General features: G+C 42.8%; 3 protein-coding genes across 3 annotated transcripts; 1 reads left to right on the top strand and 2 right to left on the bottom strand.

The window, feature by feature from the left end:
- The first annotated feature begins 2,163 nt into the window (after window positions 1-2,163).
- Window positions 2,164-6,250, top strand: LOC127776165 (phosphatidylinositol 4-kinase gamma 5-like). The gene is made up of 2 exons (XM_052302509.1): window positions 2,164-2,457; window positions 3,613-6,250. The coding sequence occupies exon 2, from the start codon at window positions 3,758-3,760 to the stop codon at window positions 5,858-5,860; it is 2,103 nt and encodes a 700-aa protein (XP_052158469.1). The 5' UTR covers window positions 2,164-2,457; window positions 3,613-3,757; the 3' UTR covers window positions 5,861-6,250.
- Window positions 6,251-6,614: 364 nt separating this feature from the next.
- On the bottom strand, window positions 6,615-10,551 carry LOC127776166 (calcium/calmodulin-regulated receptor-like kinase 2). Its single transcript, XM_052302510.1, has 8 exons — window positions 10,330-10,551; window positions 9,659-10,105; window positions 9,323-9,476; window positions 8,623-8,749; window positions 8,320-8,405; window positions 8,162-8,233; window positions 7,666-7,869; window positions 6,615-7,215 (listed from the first exon to the last, which is right to left on the bottom strand). The coding sequence occupies exons 2-8, from the start codon at window positions 10,000-10,002 to the stop codon at window positions 6,898-6,900; spliced, it is 1,305 nt and encodes a 434-aa protein (XP_052158470.1). The 5' UTR covers window positions 10,003-10,105; window positions 10,330-10,551; the 3' UTR covers window positions 6,615-6,897.
- A 2,805-nt stretch (window positions 10,552-13,356) lies between these two features.
- Window positions 13,357-16,781, bottom strand: LOC127775361 (uncharacterized). The gene is made up of 3 exons (XM_052301587.1): window positions 16,450-16,781; window positions 13,882-15,649; window positions 13,357-13,794 (listed from the first exon to the last, which is right to left on the bottom strand). Exons 1-3 carry the CDS (start codon window positions 16,732-16,734, stop codon window positions 13,559-13,561), a joined length of 2,289 nt encoding a protein of 762 aa, XP_052157547.1. The 5' UTR covers window positions 16,735-16,781; the 3' UTR covers window positions 13,357-13,558.
- Between the last annotated feature and the right edge of the window lie 8,065 nt (window positions 16,782-24,846).

Genomic DNA, 24,846 nt, shown 5'->3' with positions numbered 1-24,846 from the left:
AAACGTTAACCCCTGTCATGAGCCTTATCTCTTGGGAATGAGCCAAGGCATGGGTTGGATGGACTGCGCCATGTTCCCATCTACATGCATCGAGACGCCACCGTTGGCACGTTCCTGTGTGCCCGGAGCCCGGTTTGGGCAAACGGCAACAGCAGCAGCAGCTAGCACTGAACAACAACAAGCTAACCAAAGCCAGGGGCCCAAAGTGCCAAAGCATAGAGGGACCTCGTCGCCTGCATCTCTGCATGCCGTTGGCTGTCACCGCTATGACCACACACACATGGCACGCATCGATGGATGGATCCACCTATGGATTCTTGCACGCAATAAGCCAACGATTGGGAGAGCGGCGTTTAGCCGAAACTTCCTTTCTGCTAGCTAGCTCCTGGCCTTGGTGTCATATGGCTGGTTATTCATCTTCAAGTTCGTAGCCTTGAATTTACATGAAGTGTGAGGTTTAAAAAGTTAGAGAGGGTCACTAAAAAGGATTATGATGATGATAAAATGGAGACAACCTAAGATTGGTTTCATGTCACTAGCTTGTGCAATATGCAATGCACGATCGATTGTGTTTTTTTCGTGTGTGCGGGTTGATGATGAAGCTAAAAAAGGAAAAAGGGATACATTCACTAGACTTTGTTAAAGAGATTGAGAAAGTAAGATTGTATGATTTTCTAGTTTAATTATCCTAGGAAATTAGTGTTTAAACAATCTTTACTAAAGGTAGAGTCTATATTTGTAAAAGTAAAATTCCTCTTACTACTTTCTAAGGTAAACTAACATCTTTCGCAACGACGTATTGTGTATAGTTGGACATGTTTTTAAACTATAGAAAATTCAAAAGGTGACAACTATATTTATTAAAATGAGGAAAGATGAATAATGCCTATACGAAGTCGCCCCCTCTATACATTGATAAGTTTTATATAGATTTTATCTTAGATTCATCATAACATAGTCTTGGCTGACCCTAGCATGTGCTGAGACCATAGGAAGCAGTGTGGAGGTAAAGAAAACGATAGTAAGCATACTAATGTATGAAACGGGGGAGCATTAGAACACTCGTTGGATGAGTAATACGTACATTAATAGAAAATAAAGAAAACCATATGAGAAATATGACATGCTTGCAGCTCTTGCTGATAGTAAGTGTTGTTATTCATTCAATGGTTACTCTTTATCGGATACTAGAAATACATATAAGAATTTACTTTAATTAGTCCACACATAAAATTAGTCTAACTAAGTTACATCTTTATGGCCGCAATTTTTGAAAACGAGACATCTTAAAACATGGATAATCTATCTTCTATAACTTAAAAGGGCACAATTTTTGTTACCGATTTTTCTGGAACTAAAATGTACCCTCCTTATCTTAGAAATACCTGAAAAAACTCAACAACAGAGAACAGAGAAGATAATTACAATAAACAAGAGGGAGCACACTCCAATTCTATTGTATGAGTTGTCTGCACGTCATCGAAATATGATATAAAAATATTATACATATGATAAATATCTATAACACTTTGAGCTAAAACATACTCAACAATAAAAGAAGATAATTACAACATACTAAAGGAGGCACACCCCGCTTATATAAGAGTTTTGTACATGTCATCTAAATATGACGTGGAAAGATTATGCATATGACAATCATATACACCAATAAGTAAAATATATTTCGGCCATCGTAACCTTTAGCTACGTATTTGGACGAGTATTTGTCTCGATGCATAACTAAAGATAGTACCTTTTAGAAAAAAAAAGTACAACAAACAAGATAATTATAACAAACTAGGAGAAGCACACCCCATTCCTATTTTAAGAGTTATCTACACACCATCTAAATATGACGTGGAAAGATTATGCACCTTAAAACCATATACACCAAAAAGTAAAACGTACTCCCGCACCATCCTAACCTTTAGCTATGTATCTGGACAACTATTTGTCTATATACATACTCCTACCTAAAGTTAGTATATTTTGGAATAAATTACAATAAACAAGATAATTACAAGTTTATAAAACAAACTACTACAGGGACCAGAGCACACGCCCCACGCACCACCCCCCCTAGTTAACTTAACCATGGTTAAACTCTCCACCTTAGGTTAACCCAACCTTCTCTTCTTCTTCTTCTACTTGAGTAGACAGCCACCACCCACAGCGCACGCTCGCTCTCGCTCACGCACGCACGCACGCACCCACCCGGAGCGCGAGAGGACGGCGGCGAGCGGCGAGGAGGAGGCGGAGAGGTGGGAGCGAGCTCGCTAGATTAGGCGGAGGGCGGCGGCGGCGGCGGCGGCCTGCCGTCGGCGAAGCGTGCCGGGGGCGTTCGCTGCCTGCTGCCGGAGCGGGGGAAGGGAAGTGTGGTGCGGCGGCGGCGCGCTCGCCAGATCTGCGGACCCGCCGGCGGCGGGCCGCCATTCCCGTCGCTCAGCATTGGATCAGGTGGGAACACGAGCTCCCTCCCTTCCGGATTTCTCGGGGGGTGGGTCTCTCCTCTCGCTTTGGTTTCCGCTTCAGCAGCATCTCCGTTGATGAAGCTTGGGTTTATGCCTTCTCCGATTTTTCTTTTTATCCCCCAAATCCAAGTTATCTTTAGTTGTTTGAGCAAAACGCTGTGCATTTTTGGTCAGAAAAACTCGTTCTTTCTTGCTAAGAAATGCATCTAGTAGTAGTTTCTGAAGCACTAATTTCCATCTGCTAAAGATTCTCTGGGATTAGCTGGACGCACGATTTTCATCAGCCGGGTGAAATTAATGTCGGTGGGTAGGATTAAACTTTGCTTTTTCTTTTTCTTCCGCAGCTGATCTGTTTCTTGCTGTGAGGCAAAATCTGTAGTACTTGCAAATCCACTGTAGTGTAGTTTCATTTCAAGGTGTACTAGATTTCTGTAGTAAAAGATACACGCTTTTCTTTTTCTTTGAGAAGAGTAACCGTGGTGAGGAGATGAGAGTGAGATGGCCGTGAGTTAGGCATGATATGGTGGTTGAATCGGGAGGCAATCAAGCTGCTGCAGTGGAGCTATACCGGACTGGATCGGTGTTTGCTACATGGAATGTTTGGAGACATGTCTAGATCTCATCTCATCAGTTGCCCGAGATTCAGGGTAAGCCCAAGGACAGCTGATGCTGATGGTAGAGTGGATGGGGGACAGCATATGAATCCGAATGATGAAGCCTGCGAAAGAATGCATCCGTGTGTTCAAGTTCAACGAACATATAATGGCTTCGGTGTGCACCCTTAAAAAGCTTGCACTAGTAGTAGTATACTACTGCTGCTACCTACTAGTAATAGTCAACAATCATATGGAAAGTGGTATTCCACTCCCCTTACGTGTGGTAAACTTTCTCTTAAGAAATATAAATGCTCACTTAGTCGTGTGAAGTGTTGGGATTTATTTAATTTTGTAAGTGGATGGTATCTTGAGGAAACTTCCTCATCTTGCATTTCATATTTTATACTGAGGATGGAAGCAAGAGTTGTTTGAGGTCATGTGGAGAAGCACTTCTATGTTTTGATGCTTATATGTAGGCATGTAGCTGGTTTCTGACTTGATAAAAACATCATGGTAACCTCCGTTTGTTCTGTCTGTTTTTGCAGGATCCGGTTATCTACTGAAATTGAGCTTGTTGGGTTTTGTAGCAGCTCCCCTTTGTAGGGGAGGTTACTGCAGTCTTCAACTCTCTGATTTGTTGTTGCTTTCTGGTGCCCTCGAGCTAGTGTTCAAGATGTCCTTTGTCGCCTGATGATTGCTGCTGTGACATCTCTCTCGCACCCTAGCACCGCGTCATCTGCCAAGTTTGACGGGCGCAGGAGCGAAGAGAGGCGTAAGAAGGGCCTCATTGTTGCAGCTGCCTCTAGTGCATTGACCTCCATTCCTTTGTCATTGTTAGCCATGTCTCGCAACTTGGAGAGCCCAGTTCAGACCCAGATGGCAGTTTCAGCCTTGAACCGTGCTCTGAGCAGCGAGTACCCTTCGAAAAGTAGAAGTGAGGGCAGAGCTAGTGGGTGGAAGCGTATTTTTGTCCAAACTGACACCGGCTGTGTACTGGCTGTTCAATTAGATCGAGGTGACAATGCACACACAGTCAAAAGAAAGCTGCAGCTTGCCCTGAATGTTCCAACAGAAGAGAGTTCTCTGACATTTGGTGATCGTGTGCTTAAGAATGATCTCAGCACTATCCGGAATGATTCTCCATTGCTTCTGACCAAGACTTTCATGCATCGAAGTTCCTCCACCCCATGCTTGTCTCCTACTGGCAAGGATATCCAGCAGCAAAGGGATAGGGGTGGTCCAATTGAGTTGTTAGTATGCCCAAGCCGTTGTTCTCGGACTAAGCAGCTTGTGAAGGATGTTGCTAGGGCTATAAGAAATTGTGTGGATCCAATACCTGTCAATAGTGGGCTTGGTGGTGCCTACTATTTCAGAAACAGCAAAGGTGAGAATGCTGCCATTGTGAAGCCAAATGACGAGGAGCCATTTGCACCCAACAATCCAAAAGGTTTTACAGGGAAAGCCCTTGGGCAGCCTGGCCTTAAAAGATCGGTTCGAGTTGGTGAGACTGGTTTTAGAGAGGTTGCTGCCTACCTTCTGGATTATGATAACTCTGCTAATGTTCCCCCAACGGTTCTTGTTAAGATCTCTCATCCTGTATTTAATGTGAATGAATGCGTCAGTTCAGCCAACATGAAGGCTTCTAAGGACTATCCAGGGGCTGTAAGCAAGATTGCATCATTTCAGCAGTTCATTCCTCATGATTTTGATGCCAGTGACCATGGGACTTCAAGCTTTCCTGTCTCTGCTGTTCATAGGATTGGTATTCTTGACATTAGAATTTTCAACACCGATAGGCATGCTGGAAATCTTCTGGTCAGGAAGCTTACTGGACCAGGAAAATTTGGGAATCAGACTGAACTGATCCCTATTGATCATGGTCTCTGCCTCCCAGAGTGCTTGGAGGATCCTTATTTTGAATGGATCCATTGGCCACAGGCGTCCATTCCATTCTCTGATGATGAACTTGAGTACATAGCTAATCTTGATCCGATGAAAGATGCTGACATGCTTCGTATGGAGCTTCCTATGATCCGTGAAGCATGCCTTAGAGTGCTAATACTCTCCACCATATTTCTGAAAGAAGCCACATCATTTGGTCTTTGCCTTGCAGAGATTGGTGAGATGATGAGCAGGGAATTTACCGGGATGGAAGATCAGCCAAGTGAGTTAGAGGTTGTCTGTATGGAAGCAAGGAGGCTGGCAATTGAACGTGAAGAGAGCTCCACTGAAATTGATTCTGGTGATGAGGATGCAACTCAATTTGAACTTGATTGTGAAGATGATCATGAAATGCTGAAAGCACAACCAGCCTATCATTTTGAACTTAAGGGGGGAAGCTCAAGAAACCCACTGTCTAAACTGGATGAAGCCATTGAAGAAGAGGAAGATGACATTGAGGAGGAAGAAAGCAATGCAGAAAAGTTAGGTTACCCTAAAGCTATCAACAAGTGGCTTCCTAACATTTCCAAGCTATCAACCTCACTGAATGGAGTGCGTCTCGGCGACAAAATCCAGTGTCAGCTCCCCGCTGCTCCAAAGATAATGGATCCTGTGAAAATTTTCGAGGGCAACAGCAACCACAGTGGCTCCCAGGTTGGCAACTGGAGGAGTGCAAACGAGCAACTTCCGACGAGTGCGAGCTTCGTCAAGCTGGCCGACATGGGATCGGAGACATGGGCGCTATTCCTCGAGAAGTTCCAGGAGCTCCTTCCCGAGGCATTCCGCTCGCGCAAGTGCGGCGCCGCGGGGCAAAGGGCAAGGCAGAGGCTTGGCACTTCTTGCCAGTTTTGAGTTAGCGCAGGAGTAGGGGAGGTGAAGAATACTTGTGGTTTGGCTGCTGCTGTTTGGTTGTGGCTTTCTTGCAGGTGTTCGAGCTATGCAGCTGTAGAATAAAAGCCATCCTTTTACAGGCTTGCAATAGGGTTTGAGCAACAACTGCTATCGCCTGTGCCAGAGGTCCATGTTGTGATGATGGCCTTTTTTCTGTACATAATCTTTTTATTTTCTTCTTTTTTTTCTTTTCTAGTTAGACATGAGTTGCTTGAAGGAAGTTGGGATGATCAGCCTGCCCAGTCATTGGCCGCCCAGTTCTTCCACTCATGATATGCATTCAAAGATGTCATTCAAATAAAACATTAAAAAAAAAAAGGTTTCCTGATGTGATCATTGAACATTTGTTCAGTCTTCAGAGTACTCTACTGTTAAAGCTCGACTTGCAGGGTTTTTTGTTGTGTTCTCCATGTCATGTTGTGTATACTGAATAAACCCCCTTGTGGTCACACAGATGTATCAGTGGTTTACTGATGCAGTTTTACTCTCAGTCTGCTGTTCATGCTGCTGGGATTCTTGGAATCAACTTCCTTTTCATATGGTACTATACAAGTTTGATGCTCTCATGAATTGTATCTGAAAATATGGCTAATTAACTGCAGCCTAATGTCTTCCTGTCAGCCTGCGTACTGTGCAGCCTTTAGATCCTACTAGAGTTCAATTCTGTCAGAACTACTGGTCACCAGCATAAATGCATCTGAAATGCAGAACAGTATTGAGGAAAATACAGCAATCTGGATAGATCATCTATGACTTGCTTTCCATTTGCTGCTACAGAGTCCACATTACCAATTGATGCTATTTACAACTATTTAAGCCCAAGTTAGAAATCATCCAAATTAGCAAGACCTATAATATTGGCATCTAATAGACCTTCAGAAGGGCAAAATTAATTGATGTTTTACACGACAAGGGCTCCTCAAACCTAGGTGGAAGTTCATTTCTGTTTACATTTCACCTGGTCATGTTATTAGAGCCTAGAGGGAATAAGAGTTCGTTCAAGCTGTTATAGGTGTCAGTTCTTTCATGCTGGTAAGATCAGTCAGCTCAACATGCTGGTGCTCAATTCTCCTCAGAACAGTCCTGGTCTCGCTCCTCGGCAGATTCAGTGTGTCGAGTTTCATCAGCTGGAGCTGCCTTATTCTTGATATGGCCTGAGTTACCTCTGATATCCAGGGCCTCTTTTTCGGGTTCTTGTTAACGCATCGGTAGGCGACATCAGCAAGGATCCTTACCTCTTCAGCAATGTTCCCCACTATGAGGTTCTTGTCCAGTATCTCATCCCAATCAGCCTTTCCTTCCCCTCCAATGGCTGCCTGGAAAGAGGTATATCCGTATATGTATAATAAGTACACTTACCAATGACATTGGTGCTTGTGCACAAGTTGTTATCACTGCAAAGGTAAAGTCATCTTACAGGAATAATAGTTTCTGAATAACCATGTTGTTTATTACATAATAATCTGATGTCATGGTGCACATGGCAATAGTGGGGAAATGTGGGGCTTCCTTGGTAGTAGTTGAACAGGTGAAAATTAAAAATTTGGTGTTTCAGCTAGTGCATTCTTAAGATCATTGGGTTTCTCCTTTGTACACTGTATGCTGTGCATGACTGGAATTATACCACACACAAAAAGGGATACATCATACATAAGAAGTGAGCAATTTGTTTAATTTGAAGTACTTTACATTGAAAAAGTTTCCATTTGGAAGGACTTCTACAATTTTGTCTGGAGTTACTGTAAAACATGTTAAAATTCACTTACTAGATCAATGTACTCCATGAGACCTTGTTGTGGATTTATGGCGGTAATGAGTTCGAAAAGTATTATGCCGAAACTATAAACATCGCTCTTCTTTGTGAACTTGCTGGTGGACATGTAGTCAGGATCCATGTATCCATAGGTGCCCTTGAGGCCTGACTTCCTTCCATCATATACTTCCTCCTTTGATAGACCAAAGTCAGCAACCTGCACCCACCAAATCCACACTTAAATATTCACTTCAGGCATTTTCAGGAATGAACTTTTTTGTTTCAGTTGCATGGATGCATCTTTACAGAAAACATTTTGAGTTGGTGCAGTTGATCTCTGAACTATAGACTCATCATAGAAAACATTTTGAGTTGGTGCAGTTGATCTCTGAACTATAGACTCATTTTGAGTTTGGTTAAACAACTGGCAGAAATCATACTGAAAAGTGCCTATGAAGTACAAAGGCTTTTGCAATGATTAACATGAAGTGCATCTTAAATTTTCTAACCTTGGCCCTCATTGAATGATCCAAGAGTATATTAGCAGACTTTAGATCTCTGTGAATAACAGGTGGAACAGCCTGCACAAATAGTCATAGCTTATTATTAATTGGCATGAATAGGTCATTAACAAGAAAGGTACATTTTTAATAGCCATCAACCGTACCCCTTCATGTAAATACTCAATGCCATGAGCTACATCGTGAGCAATTTGTAGCCTTTCTTGCCAGCTCAAACTCCGCTTATTATCATCTGAAAGGACATGGTCATTATTAGGAGGAAAAATTGGAATTCAAGGACCAACCTATATTTGGAATTCAAGGACCAATGTTATTCCTAGTAATGTACCACATACTATATCCGTTTTGTGTAGAAGTACTATATAGTCATTTTCTTTGCATTATCTAAAAAAAAAGTCATTTTCTTTGGCTTCTCTCGTTTATATTTCATTTTCCAAAAGTAGACTTACCATACAAAAGGCTTGCTAAATTCCCGTTGCTCATGAACTCATAAATCAAAATGCGCTGGCCTTTATCCACGCAATATCCAACCAAATTAACAAGATTTCTGTGATGCAGCCTACTAAGCAATGCTACCTGCAAAGAAGATATAGTCAATTAGTCATGGTTGTGCTGCAGTTTATCAAAGTCAAATTCTTCATAACCAACTAAGTTCCAAAGTTTAAAGATATTGTAAGTTGCACTTGGTCTACCCATATCATGTATCATCACCACTCAAGCAACACAATCCTAACAGAACACAAGCATTTTTTCTGTTAGGGAAGGTAATATCCATAATAGCCAATACTAGGGATTAGCTAAAAGTGAACAATTACATTTATATATTCGTACACTAAATTTTCTCCGCCTAAGGTTTGTCCCTTAGTTTACTTCTCTATTACCCCCAAAACAATGGTCCATACACTACAAAGAGAGGGTCTCACCACAACATCTAATTTGGAACAAACACAGTAGCTGTCATTCTGTGACAACAAACAAACACAGCCAATGCTTAATTGTATCCTTCTTAGTAAACTAATCTTCAGAGCTAATTTCCACATAAAAGAGTTGCTTCTAACAAATGAAAGAAAACGTCAGAACTTTGGAGCCAGAAAAATCACCAAACTTCCTTTCCAAAGAAAAGAAGAAAAAACCACCAAACATTCATACCTCTGTCTGAAACTCTCTTTCACCTTGCCTTGAATCACTCGCGAGCACCTTTACAGCAACCACTTCTCCGGTGGCCATTACAGCCTTGTACACAGGACCAAACGATCCTTGCCCCAGAATCGTGGTGAAGTTGTTGGTCGCCTTCTGCAGATCTCTGAAACAAACCAAACCAACAATACATTCATGACATCGAAACATTCAGACAAAATGGAGTATGAATTATGATCACATCGAACCAAGAATTTCAGATGAGGATAATATTTATCACCATGTGAGTGGCCACTTTGATTATGACAAGAGTTGTTGATTAATGTGGGAGTAAGTAGATGGCATTACTTGTAATGGTATTTTGGGATCCCGGAGACGGAGACCGGCGGCGGCGAGTGGCTGCCGTTGTTGGCGCCGCCCCTCCACGCCCAGAACGCGGCGGCGCGCTTCGCCGGCGGCGGGTGGTGGTCCCAGTCGGAGGCGACGGAGAGGGACACGCTGGAGTTGAGGCTGCCGTTGGCGCGCAGCGTCGCGGTGGACGACTCCGGCGACCGCGCCGGGGCGGCGACGCTGGCGCTGGCGCGCCGCCTCCGGTAGAGGCAGATGGCGAGGAGCACGAGCGCCGCCGCGGCCACCGCCGCGGCGACGCCGGCGGTGACCCCGATGACCACGTCCGCCGCCCTATCGACCATCCCCGCCGCGACGACGCCTTCTTCCTCCCGGCGAGGCAAAGACCATGCCGGTGCGAGATCACCCGCGTGAGGAGCAACGTCCCAGCTTCTCCTCTTCTTCCTCCTGCCATGGATGAGCAGCAGCAACACGCGTCAAGAACCGATCTCCCCCGTGGCGGGCAAACTCCGCCGCGAAACGCACCAAGAATTCCGCCAAAACAAAACACAATCTTACAACTAGAATTCCGCCGCGGCGCCACGCGCCAAGAACAAAATCTTTCGTCAGAATTCGACAAAAAAAAAAAATCTCATCCCAAAACACAGGCATCAGCAAGAACATATACATACCTATGCACTGAAAAAAAAATCAAGATTCTTCAGTCTTGACAACGATTTTTGATCCCCGATTACTTCAAATCGCAGCAAGAACGAGACATAGAACAACACAAGTTCTCAATTCTTGCTTGGTTGCGTCGATCCTTCCCTGTGGGGGTAGGAGGAGGAGGAGGGAGACGTCGACGAGTTTGGAGGAGACTGGCGCGTGGAAAAAGAAGAGCTCTGTGGAGTAGACGCGGTCCAACCCCCAACTTGATAATAATAAAAAATATATATATTTTTTATGAGGATTTCACAAGCCCAGGAGTAGTTAATATCTGCCACTGAGTTTCAGGGTCCACAAAACCGTCTCCACTCCAGGCCATGAAAATCGTTCGCAAACGGTTGAAAACCATGAAATTCAGACAAATTTATCCAATAAAAAGAAATTTATAGTTTGAGTTTGGAACTTGATTGAATTTAACCGGTATACCAAGCAGTTTGTCAACTCCAGTTTATGAACCCAGTTTATCTCTCGCTTTCTCTATATCTCTGTCTCTGTCTGTCCTTTTCTAAATCTCAGTTTTTGCTCATGTTTGCCTAGCATGGAAGCAGGTGATGATGACTAGTTTTTCTGGGCTAGTTTTTAATACCTAAGTTGCATAATGAACCATATCTATACCAAACTTTTCACTTAACACCATATAAGATTACACTTGTTTGTAGTTTGGACCAGGGTATAGCAATTTAGACTTCTCCCTGCCAGCGCGGCTCCAACATCGTTCTCGTAGCGGAGAGATGAAGCGACTCTCGTCGGCGCGTTCAAGGCCGGCATCGACAACGCCGGAGGAGATGGTGCCGTACGCCAGCGTGAGACCTATCCCATGTCAGCCAATCCCATTATCCAGCCACACCCTCGCCGACACGCTGCCGGACGCAACCATCCACTCCGCAGCACGGCGGCAGGCATACTGGCAATTGCGTCGAACTTCCGGTAATGCTAGTGTGAGTTGCATCATGAACCGGAGGCTACGCTGGGAATTAATTAACATCCTGCGTAACACATCCTGTTCCTAGCACCCGCTGCTTCTACCCAAATGAAAATCTCGTAAGCTATCCCGGTTCGGCTGGCAACGGTGCCAAATGGCCAGTCGGCCACTGGAGTCTGGAGGTGGAGGCTGTAACCAAGCAAGCATGCATCAATCACTTAACTTCTCCCAAATGTATGTGGCTCTAACCGAGCAAACAAGCTGTGCTGTCCTGGCCATGCACCGCCTCCTCTACTAACTTCACCAGCGCCGCTAATCTCTTTTTTCGTTTGCGTGATGATCGAGGCTCGCTCCAGCTTGCTGCGGATGTTAATTAACGTGGTTGGACCAATCCCACCGTGGCAGTATCCAACCTCTCTCGTCCTGGTCCATGTTGCAAACAATTGCAAAGATATACCTGGTCCATTGTGAGACAATGGTAAACATAGCTAGCCCATAATGCAATTCACTCTTTTTCTTTTTTTCACATTGACAATGAGGCCATGTCAACCCTATGTCCCTATCATGTAAAGATTTCACAGGGTCCACCTGTCAGTGACTCATTAGACTACATTCACAGCAACTGTGCTGTTCTTTTTTTCTTTGAAACCAAGAAAGAAAAGAGAACAAATTTGTTTCTCCACAGAAATTCAGTGGTTTGGTGGTCAGGGAGGCAAAGAACTCAGGAGCAATTGCAGAAGAGGCACAGTAACGTCATGCACGCGTGTCCTGCTTTTCTCTTTGCTGGATGCTACCGCCAAGAAGTTAATATGGACAGACCTAACATTAGGAAGCTCTTAAATAAATAAATGTCTTCCAAATCCAGTTGCTTTCTCTGCTTAAGTCTTTCTCTTGAACTTAACGCCTGCATTTTGTCTGCATTTTGTTGTTTATTCGGCTCTCTGTTGTTCTTCCCTTGTTGATCTTTGTTTAACAACCTGACGCCGGTCGTAATTTACTTGGTAGTAGCAATTAGGGTTGCTAGTGGATGCAGAAATGTTTTTTGATTGAATCAATGAGCTGATGATGTTAACGAGCTAAGAGTAGTGAACACTTCTTTCTCTGGTATTTTCTGTGTTATAAGGGCATTCATGACTTGACAGTACAAACACCCTGTTTTTTTTTTTTTAAAAAAAAGAATGTTCTGTACTGACGAGCTGAGCCTACAGAGCTAACAATATCCTATTTAAGTTCAACCTCTTGTTTCAAATTACAAAATTTTAAAGTAAACTTCAGTAGTTAACAAGCTTTGACTTGTTATTAGCAAGTAAATGAGAATTCATGGTTGAATTCCGTGGGTTAGCTGCATTTATTTGCTTTTAAAAATTTTAATCGATCAATTGCATGGTGCTACAACAGGCAAGCACGTTGTTGAACAGTGATCAACAAATGATTGTCTGAAGAAGCATGGCTGATTTACAAATTCGGCTAGATTGGACACTCCAATCAATTGACAAAATCTGTACAGCTCGTTGAAACCATTTCATTTTTGTCAAGATCTTGGTCGAGCTGGTTAATGCTGACGGCGAGTCGGCAAACACATTTTTTTTTAATTACAAAACAAGCCAAACTGGAGCAGCTTAGCTCACATTCTAATGACTTCCTGAACATATCAACTTCGCATGTTGCATTAAAACTAGTATACAAAATTAGGATAAAGTATAGGTGTGACGTACACACGCAATGTCGCAAGGACACAGCTTTCTTGCATTCAAGACATTTGTTCAACCAAGCAATAAAAGCTATTCATGCTCAAATGCAGCCATTCGACATCAGAAATCATGTCAAAGAGATGAATTTTCTTTCTTTGGGGGACTTTTGTCCTGAACTTCACAAATCCAGCCATGTGAGATTGATTCCGTTCTCCAGGTGCACCAACCATACCTCATATGAAGCAGCAGGTGTTTGGTGCTAGACTGCCAGCACCAAAATTATGGCAAATTAAAGAGAGTGTCAGTATGACAGTATGGATTAGGCCTAGCAACTGCACTTGCACAGCTGCACTGTAATTCACAACGAAGAGAGAAAGAGAGAGAAAAAAACTGCTCTGTAATGATAACCTTAACACGGTATAGAATGTACATGTCTACACTAACCTTAACATGGTACAGAATGTACAACATGTCTACACTGTCTACACTATCTGTTGCAGGATGTTTCACCTTAAGTAACTACAGGAAAGAAAACCACAACTGTGTCTAGGTTTCTAAACTATTCTAACATGATGAAGCAGTTCACTCCATCTTCCTGCCAGACAACAATGAGCTGATGACTTCTTTTACAAAATTACACAAGCATTCTCTGCAAAAATCGGTCAGTATATCTGGAGATGGGAGAGGTTCAGTTTTGCAGGTGTGCTTGCAAACCGGTCTTGGAAGTGCAAGAGCTACCGATGGTGAATGTTCCAATCCACAGGAGGCCAAAACAGTATGCGTTGCTGCTCGAGCAACTTCCTTGAAGGTGTCAGAACCTGAATCACCAGAAAGTTTTTATTAACAAATAGGCAACAATTTAAAAGTCCTGTTAGTGAACAAAGAATCAAAAGGAGAGTACATACCATAAGTTTTGTCTATATTGAGCAGCTTCAACTCACGTATGGCCAAAAATGAAATATCACTTTTTCTTATTTTACAACTTGACATAGATCTCTTGGATCCCTTGTCATCATGTGTTTCAGAACCAAGTTTTCTCTTGCGCTCAAGACGATCTGGTCTAGAACCTTTAACTTTGTCGTTTGCTCCAGCTGTACCGATGTCAATAGATGCCGCAGTGGCTGATGGTTCCTGAGAGCTTACCATTTCGGTAGATTGGCTCCATCCAGGTCTTAATTGTTGTGATGAGGTCACCATGGACTGGCCAGATAGTAAACTGAACGTAAGCGGACAGGATACAACTGGTTTGGATTTCTCTGGTCTGCTTACGTCACGTGAAGATTCAAATATTTGACCTGCATCCTCATTATTGCTTGATGAGGCAACTTTACCATTCAAATTTTCCTGCATCATAACTGTAGAAGGTATTCTTCCATGAACTGATGCACTCTCTTGCAGTTTACGGTGTTCTCCAAAATTCACTGTTGGAGGCCTATTTTCCATGTTTATACTATGATTATGCTTCTCATTATTGCTTGATGAGGAAACTTTACCAGTCAAACTTTCCTGCCTCATAATTGTAGAAGGTGTTCTTCCATGAGCTGACCCATGGAATTTCTCCTGCAGTTTACGGCATTCTCCAAAATTCATTGTTGGAGGTTTATTTTCCATGTTTGTACTACGGTGTTGTTCCGCGTTGTTTTTCTGAGTTATTCCATCATACAGCTTGTTATTCTTATGTCCTAAAATTGCATCAATTGGGCTGTATGAAGTCGATCTATTCCCCATGGAGAATGGAACACTGCAATTGAGGGAGGAAGGGTTGTCAGGTTTCTTCTTCCCACCAGATGATTTTGCCATTTCTAGCATTTTCCATGCCTTGTGCACATCAGAACTATTCTTAGGTGAAATTTTTTTAGCATGACCAGATGAGGAAGCAGCCACCTCCATGAAGGTTGTTGTGGACCGATGGCGTTCTTCAATATCACAAGTACCAGCACCATTTCCCCTTCTCCTATTGTGTAATTGTGTTGCAAACCCAATCGAACCTGAACGGAGAGCAGACCAGTTCTCACGCAGTTCCCTTATACGGCTACCAAGATTGCGAGAGTTACGCAGTGTTCTGGCTCTCTCAGACTCAATGCGAGAACGGGCATGCGAACACACCCGACTATTTTCTCGCTCCTGAGGAGATTCAGGGCATTGTGGTCCAACGGAAATACCCTGTGATGGCAAACGCTCAGCCCTACTGTCCAGCCTAGTGCTCCTTGCATTGACCCTGCCTATTGGAATTGTGGTGTAATCGTCATCCACAATATCATAAATGGAAGGAACTGGATCAGAAATGGAAGGCCTGTTGCTCTGCACACTTGACCTTTGTACTAAATTTGGAGAGTGACCCTCATCCACAATATCCGAAATGGAAGGAGCAGCTACTGGATCAGCTATTGGAACTTCAATGGTGATTTTAAATTCACCATGATCACTAGAATTGTCATCGTCAATCTCACACCTCGAATGCTCCTCCTTGGCTGTCATGCAGTCCGTACAGAACCAGTCACCCTCAGGAATTTCAGTGCCTAGACCGGCACAGTAAGTGTGCACAGCAGAATCGCAGAGCTCGCACAACATCAGCAGTTCATCATCATTGGAGAGGTTACATACGCTACAGCTGGTGTTTGCATAGAGATCAGCGTCTACAGTGCTGCTGCCATTGCCCAAAGGGTTGCAAGCCTGTGAGCGGAAACAACATGTCAGTCTTGCAAGAATTCGCAAACAATAGAGGAAAAGTATAATAACATAATAGCAGAGGTAATGACAACTTGTTGGCATTGTAGTACAAGAATTAAGGCCTTCAATGACTAGATTGCAGTTAATGTGATGCAACGAGAAATCTAGAGGATTACATGAATATAGAATATTTATCAATTATAGTGAGTTTTTGTTGCAACGGCATAGCAAAAGTGTTCCAATTAATTACTCTGTACAACAAGAGTAAAGTTTTTAAGATATTCGATACACCACAGTGCCAAACAGAGCTTAGCAAAGAACCAAAATTGCCGAATTACAGCATAATAGGCAAGTGATCGTAATAAATGTTTGGGTTTCGACGGTATATTGCAAAATTTAATTGCAGTAACGTTTTGTATCTATGTGACTATGTCTTATCATGATCCACACCGCTACTTATCAGCCCAAAACTTCTTTATGTTTGAACAAGTTTATAAAAAAATATAACAGTATTTCCAACACAAAACAAACATATTATCAAAATATATTCAATGCTACATTTAATTAAACTAATTTGGTGTTATAGATATTGCTAAATTTTTCTACAAACTTAATCAAATCTAAAGAAGTTTTGAGTAGGAAAAAAAAATCAAAGCACTTATAATATGACTACACTAACAACAATCAGAGTACAGACTAGAAATAAATCTAACAGTTGTATATCTGGATTCTAACAGTAGCTTGCAAAATTCAGAGACAAGAACTCGGGGGGGGTGTTCTGTTTAGAGATTAGGGCACTCGACCTGGTTGCGCTCGGGGACGGCGACGACGCGCTGGGAAGGGAAGCGGCCGGGGACGGGCGGGCGGGTGATGGTGCGGAAGCGGGCCTTGCAGAAGGGGCAGCGCGACTCGACGCGCGCCCACGCCATGATGCAGACGAAGCAGAAGTGGTGGGCGCAGCAGTCGAGCTCCCCGCGCACCGCCCGCCGCGCGTCCGTCAGGCAGATGCCGCAGCTCACGCCCTCCTCCTCCTCCTCCCGTGCCGCCGCCGCCGGCGGCGGGGCGTCGCCGGCGGGCGGCGAGGCCATGGGGGGCGCGTCGCGGCCGCTGCTCCGCGAGGTCGGGGATGAGGCGGCCCGAAACGGATGGGGATCGGTCTGGCTCGTCCGTGCGTCGGGCTGGGTCGGGGTTGGGTCGAGTCGCGCAATATGTCGTAGCGGAATTATGGGCCCCCGAGTCCGTGTCGGAGGTGTGGTGGGTGCTCTGGCCCGTTGGGCTTGGTTTCCTTAAGCCTGATTTGTTGGGTACAACCAAGTTCCACGACTAATTTCTGTTCAGGGATAAGTCCACTTTTCATCCCTCATATTTGTATTGAGTTCAATTACGAAAATGCTCGCTCTCGGGCGACCAGCGGGGGTGGAGCAGATCGGAGGCTCCCCCCACGGCCCCGGCCCCACGCGCACGCATGCAGGCGCCTGGGCCCCACCACGTTCTCTGGCCCACCTGCCACGTGTCTCCACCACATACTCCATTGCAACAAATCATCCACATATTTTGGAAATCATGTATTAAGAGAATTCGTTTTATTTTTTTTCATCTAGTGTACTCACAATGTTTCACTATACGTAGATCTAATGTTGCATTGAACGAAACATTCTTTTGCAACAAATCACCTATATATTTTAGAAACCCTCTATTAAGGGAATTCGTTTTATTTTTTTTCCACCAAAAATGTTTCACCTAGTGTACTCATAATTTTTCACTATGTATAAATCTAATGTTGTAGTGAACTGAAACATTCTTTCGCTATTTGCTGAAACATTGTTTTTATATAGGTGAAACAACGTCCGATTTAAACGATTGAAATATTTTCGATCTACTTAGTGAAACAATTCCGATATACTTGGTGGAACATCGTGAAACATTTTTTAAAAAAATTCAATAATAAGCTAAATTTTTTTCGTCAGAATATATCCATGCGTGGTCTTGTTTTAAAGATTTAATTGCAACGAATTTAGTGGTGCAATCGGATTATGATTTGGATAAATAATTTAAGAGAAAAATCAGTTTAAAGTGGTTTTGCACGCGCGTGGCGCGATTTTTGCATGTATGGATCGGACGCCTGATCGGTAGTTCCCTCAGCCTCCGTTCAATTAACATCTCTAAACCGTAATACCATAAATCTTCACCCCTAATCTTGAGAGAACCATCTAAATCAGGTCCCATGGCAGTAAGGACTATGGAGGGCTGGTTTTGTGAGATAAGAAAAAAAACATGTGGGGACCACGACGCATTGTTCCACCAATCGGTGGTCGGTGCTACTGGCATGATCACGCTCGCTGCGGCCTTGTCCTTGCTGCTACAACTTGTTGCGCCTAAGCTACTAGATGGGGCTGGCCTAGCCGAGCAGGATGCCGGTGATGATGAGGGGGGTTGCTAGTTGGCTGCTCCCGACCCAAGGCCCATCAGCCTTTTTTTTGCGATTTGTTTTTTCTTTTTCTTTTGCGATTTTTTTCGGGTTTTTTTTTCGTTTTTTTCTGATTACTTTTTTTAATCTTTAGCACACTTATTTTTTTAAAAATGTTTTGAGTTGAAAGTTTTTAAATCTTAACTTGAAAATTTTTAAATCTGATTTGAAAGTATTCAAATCTCAAGTTGAAAGTTTTCAAATCTCGAGTCGAAAGTTTTTGAATCTCGAGTTGAAAATTCTTAAATCTGAGTCGAAAGTTTTTATATTTTTTCAAATCTTAACTTAAAATTTTTCAAATCTGTACTCGAAAGTTTTCAAATCTCGAATTGAAAGTTTTCAAATCTCGAGTTGAAAGTTTTCGAATCTGAGTTGAATGTTTTTGAATCTCGAGTAGAAAATTTTTAAATCTGAGTTGAAAGATTTCAAATATGAGTTGAAAGTTTTCAAGTCGAAGTTGAAAGTTTTCAAATCGGAGTTGAAAGTTTTTAAATATGAGTTAAAAGTTTACACATATATAGAAAAAAATTCGGAAAAAAAACTAACCGTGTCTTGCCGTCTATTGGGCCGTGTGGGCCGGCACGTACGCGTCAATTAGGATTCGTGGATGGTGAGGATTGTTGCTGCGGTGGCAGTGGACGACGATTTGGTGGGTGGAGCCCCGGACAAGCATATTTGAAACGAGCTTGTAGCCAATGACCTAGCTAGATGCATGTCGGCCGGCGGCGCGGCGCGGACGAGGTAGGCGAAGGCGGCGCTCTTGCCGAGCACGTAGCCGTGCCTCGCCCTCTGGAGACCCAACACCGGGCCGTGTGGCTTGCCGATGCCGATGTGGAGCTCCTTCACCGTCTTACCGGCCGGGGAGCTGCTTCTAGACGCACAAAAAGTATTGGTGAAGTAGCTAGTAGAGGGAGTTTCACAATCTATTGTAGTGAATGAGGATGTAAAAGAAATTCAGAGATTATCTGAAACAAGTTCGGTGCATAAATCAGATGGTGATTTCTGCATGCAAAGCAAATTAAGGGAACTTATGGCAGAGTAAGATGTTGTCATATGAAGTAACTGACAAACTCCACCAGCGAGAACGCCCATGAGCGGCTCGTTATTGTAGGTGGCCACCTTCGTCGTCTGCTGGTATATGTTTACTTCTTTTGCACTGTGGATATACTCCCTCCATCTCTAAATATTTGACGCCGTTGATTTTTTAAAACATATTTGACCATTTGTCTTATTCAAAAATTTAAGTAATTATCAATTTTTTTCCTATCCATTTGATTCATTGTTAAATATACTTTTATGTATACATATAGTTTTACATATTTCACAAAATTTTTAAATAAGACGAACGGTCAAATATATTTAAAAAATGTTAACGTTGTCAAATATTTAGGGACGGAAGGAGTATAACGCTTTCTTCGTCTCTCTCTTTTCCACCTCCAGCTCCCACCACCATCACCACCTTCATCTGAATCCAATGGACTGCTCCTTGCTTCATTCTGACCTGGCGGCGAAGCTCGTCACCACCTTGATGGCCCTGCTTTATTATGATCTGGCGGCATTTGTGGCTGAGGCACTAGGGCAGGCGGGGAAGAAATGGGACTGGGGAGAAGTTCTCCCCTCCGGTATGGGAGAAGAGGAGCTTGCCAGTGCCTTATCAATCAAGCTCCAGGTAGTGGCAAAAATAATGGTGGTGGTGGTGGTGGGAGCCGGAGGTGGAGAAGAAAGAGATAGAGAAGGTGGTCCAAAGTGCAAATGAGGTAGACTTAATGAAAACTTTAAGTTACGGATAGTACAAAGTAAAACTTTGGTTGATAAGAAACTAGCCCAAACTATAATTTACTCTTAATTTATCAAAGAGCATAATTAATGTGAGTAACTTATTCATGTTATAAATGTTGTTGGTTTTACTTACAATTGGAGCTATGCCGCAAACTACGTACAAGATTCACACGTTTTTTTGCATTTTATCATTCCTAAGGATTAACCAGATATGCCATCGCGATTTCTATGTTTTTTCTATTTCTATGTTTTTGAATTCCTACGTTTTAAAAGGAGCCTTAATATTTTACATGTATAAGGGGTCATCATCGATTGAGGCATCCAATTCAATGACAGAATCAATCTATAACTTACACCTTGCAAACTTAACTGTTATCCTACTTCCGTCTCATTACCACATGATCAATTATATATTAACAACTACAACTTGAAAATTAGATTTGTTTACATTGTTTTAAACAACTTTTTATAGATTAGAAAACACAATATTTAACAATTTAAAATATATGTAATGGAAAACGAGAAATGTGAAGTTTGAATAAAAAAACAGGACCTTAGTATTATTATAAGCTATAGCTGCCGTTGGTCCTCAGTCCTAGTGTGAAGCATACTTAAACAAAAACTGAACCGACCCCGGTTGAACCGGAAAAAAGGAACAAACGACCTTGGTAGCTTGGTTCAGTAAAAAGACCATCCTTACAATCGAACCGGTAAAAAACTATGAACCGGACGGTTTTTATAGGAACTAGTGAACCGGTGGCGGTTTTTTAAGAAACGAACCGGTTTTTAATTTGTTTAGGGCAGTATGGCATTATGAATGTATTATGTTACCACACTACAAATTTTTTATGCTGTGGCTATATAATAACAGATATAATGGTTTATTTATGCATATTTTTATCAATTTGGGATGGTACTATATTTAAAATAATACAAATTAAATATAATATTAATAAATAAAAAACCGACGATTCGACTGGTGACCCGACGAACGACTGGTGAACTAACGGCTAGAGCGGGTGGATCCCTGGTCTGGTTTTTTTTGTACTATGGTGTGAAGAGAGGCAACCTATTGAACCAACCAGGAATCTGATCGATCATAGGATAAAGAAAATACTACCTCCGTTTCGGGTTACAAGACTTTCTAGCATTGTCCATTTATTAACATATATATAAATGTGAACAATGATAGAAAGTCTTATAATATGAAACGGAGGAAGTTGTAAATTAAGATAACCCACAAGTCTAACCCCTACTCCCTCCGTCCTAAAAATAGGCAAACCCTAAGTTTCCGTGTCTAACATTTGACTATCCGTCTTATATAAATTTTTTTATAATTAGTATTTTCATTGTTGTTATATGATAAAACATGATTAATACTTTATATATGACTTGTCTTTTTAATTATTTTCATATTTTTTTAAATAAGATAATGGTTAAATGTTGGACACGGAAACTAAGAATTTGTTTTTTTTTTTAACGGAGGGAGTACTCCACCATGCATGTTATAGTCCAACTACCACGTCATCATTGTGCAGGCTGCTTCGGAGCAGTTACATGATTTTTTGTTGCCACGCTACTATAGGTTAGTAGTACTACTACTCCGTAGTAAACATTGCTTAGCTAGTACTATCATTCGTATTATATTTTTGTACAAACTAATAAATATTAAGTCATGCTTAAGGAAGAAATCGAGTCGTATTAAAATAAAAATGATAAGTACATTATGAATATAAGACCAATGGTCAAAAGTAGGGAGAAAAAATTAACGACATCATATATTAAAAAATACTAATACCATCTTAATTTTAGTATTAGATGTGATAAATTTCATTACTACTTCATCTTTCATAATGTTTCATAATGTAAGATTTTTTAGTATTGCCGACATTCGTATAGATGTTAATGAATCTAGACATATGGACAATGATAGAAAATCTTACATTATAAAACGGAGGGACTACCAATTTAGCATTTAATACTAGGTGGTAAAACTTTTATATTAGAGCTCTCGTTGGTGCTTCCAGTAATCCAGTGTAGTCTTTATCTCCCATCAAGCTTCTGTTTAATCACTAATCACCTATTTAATCCCATCTCTCCTAGCTAAGTAAGAGCAAGCTAGCTGACCATCGCCCGATTGGCCGAGAGCCCGAGAACTTCGCTTCGATTGCGCGCCATGGCTGCTGGAATTAATGAATGGGCCTTAGCCCACTCGAAAATTAATTCTTTAGAAAATCACAAAAGCCCACCTCATGGGATGGCATGTATGTGGAGTTTAGTACCACCTTGCTTATTCTAGGAGAAGGGGACCTCCTTAAAAGGGAGGATGCCTTCCTAGCCATTTGAAGCATGTGTGGTGGAGAGAAGAGGGGAAACACACGCGCGCGCTCGCTCGCCTCGCCGGGCCGGGCCGGCGGCGCGCGTGCATGACGTACGCGTCGAATGGTTCAGCGTGCAAATGGCATGGAGTCCGGATAAGTTACGCGCGACTTATCTGGTTCGGTTGCGCGCAGTAGAGATCGTGCGCGACTTATCTGGTTCGGTTGCGCGCAGTAGAGATCGTGCGGGCGCCCTGATCAAGCGACCCTTCTCTATATAAATCGACCCGCTGTCTTCACGCCACTCTAGGGTTTGCCTCCTACTCTGTACTGCGCCGTCGCTCGTAGACTACTCCATCTCGCTCGCCGGCGTGCACCGGCGATCGGGAGAGCAGGTCTCCGGAACCTCTGTCTTCGACGTCCTGCACCGGGAGAAGGCGGCAATAAGGTTTTTGGGAAGCGCTTCGCGCGACTGCTCCCTGTTCGTTCGCGACGGCTCGTCTTCCTCTTCGCTCGCGTGTTTCGTGCCTTCGTAGACGCCTGCGAAAAGTTTCGACCAAGCAGCCGGTCTTTCCGTCACCTCGGTACGTGTTCAATATGTTACGCATATTTGATCTGTTCATGTTATACTGTGTAGTTTACATGTGTAGATCTAATGATGTGTTCATGCTAGTTTTCATCTGTAATGTCATGATTTATTTATGGAATAGATTAAATCATTATATGCCTATAATCTCAACAATCCAAAAACCTTATTATAGGCACTGTGATTTTACTATGGCTGGTTTTGCCGATGCACTGAGGCCGGATAAATTCACCGGTGTGCATTTTAAGAGATGGCAGATCAGGGTCACTCTGTGGCTGACAGCTATGAAATGCTTCTGGGTGAGTACTGGCAAACCTGAAGGAATTCTTACTGCTGAACAGCAGAAACAATTCGAGGAAGCCACTACTCTCTTTGTGGGATGCATTCTTAGCGTTCTTGGCGATCGTCTGGTCGAGGTGTATATGCATATGACCGACGCTAAGGAGTTGTGGGATGCACTGAATACTAAATTCGGTGCTACTGATGCTAGCAATGATCTATATATCATGGAGCAGTTTCATGACTACAAGATGGCTGACAACCGTTCTGTAGTCGAACAGGCTCATGAGATACAAACCATGGCTAAGGAACTCGAACTCCTTAAGTGTGTCTTACCCGACAAATTTGTGGCCGGGTGCATTATTGCGAAATTACCTCCATCTTGGAGAAGTTTCGGTACTGCACTCAAACACAAGAGACAGGAATACTCCGTTGAGGGGTTGATAGCATCTCTTGATGTTGAGGAGAAAGCTCGGGAAAAGGATGCCGCGTCTAAGGGCGATGGTGGGCAGTCTAGTGCCAATGTTGTGCACAAGGCCCAGAACAAGAGCAAGGGGAAATACAAAGCTCAGCAGACCACCAACTTCAAGAAGCAGAAGAAGAACAACAACAATCCTAATCAGGATGAGAGGACTTGCTTTGTGTGTGGTCAAGTTGGTCATCTGGCTAGGAAGTGTCCACAGCGCAAGGGGATGAAGGCACCTGCAGGGCAGACTTCTAAGTCTGCTAATGTGACTATTGGCAACACTGGAGATGGAAGCGGGTATGGTAATTTACCTACTGTTTTTTTAGTTAATCAGTCTACTAATTGGTGGGTTGACACTGGGGCCAATGTACATGTTTGTGCTGACATCTCATTGTTTTCTTCTTATCAGGTCGCACGGGGTTCCACCGTCCTAATGGGGAATGGGTCACATGCTTCTGTTCATGGTGTTGGCACGGTAGATCTGAAGTTTACTTCGGGAAAGATCGTGCAGCTGAAGAACGTGCAGCATGTCCCTTCTATCGACAGGAATCTTGTTAGTGGCTCCCGTCTGACTAGAGATGGATTTAAGTTGGTTTTTGAGTCTAATAAAGTAGTCGTGTCTAAACATGGATATTTTATTGGTAAAGGTTATGAGTGCGGAGGCCTGTTCCGCTTTTCCCTTTCTGATTTCTGCACTAAGTCTGTGAACCATATTTGTGGCAGTGTGGATGATGAGGCTAATGTTTGGCACTCACGTTTATGTCATATTAATTTTGGCTTGATGTCTCGGCTTTCCAGCATGTGTTTAATTCCTAAGTTTTCCGTTGTCAAAGGTTCTAAGTGCCATAGTTGTGTGCAATCAAAGCAACCTCGCAAGCCTCACAAGGCTGCCGAGGAGAGAAACTTGGCACCACTAGAACTCCTACATTCAGATCTTTGTGAAATGAATGGGGTGTTGATGAAGGGTGGAAAACGATATTTCATGACGTTGATTGATGATGCTACTAGATTTTGCTATGTGTACTTGTTGAAAACGAAAGACGAGGCTCTAGACTATTTTAAAACTTATAAGGCAGAAGTTGAAAATCAACTTGACAGAAAGATAAAAAGGCTTAGGTCTGATCGTGGTGGAGAGTTTTTCTCGAACGAGTTTGACTTATTCTGTGAGGAACATGGCATCATACATGAGAGGACGCCTCCCTATTCTCCCGAGTCTAATGGGATTGCTGAAAGGAAGAACCGCACACTGACTGACTTGGTGAATGCCATGTTGGACACCGCGGGACTGCCTAAGGCATGGTGGGG

Source organism: Oryza glaberrima, chromosome 6 (genome assembly GCF_000147395.1).
Source record: "Oryza glaberrima chromosome 6, OglaRS2, whole genome shotgun sequence".
Taxonomy (NCBI): Eukaryota; Viridiplantae; Streptophyta; class Magnoliopsida; order Poales; family Poaceae; genus Oryza; species Oryza glaberrima.
This window is presented reverse-complemented; position numbering and strand designations above follow the sequence as displayed.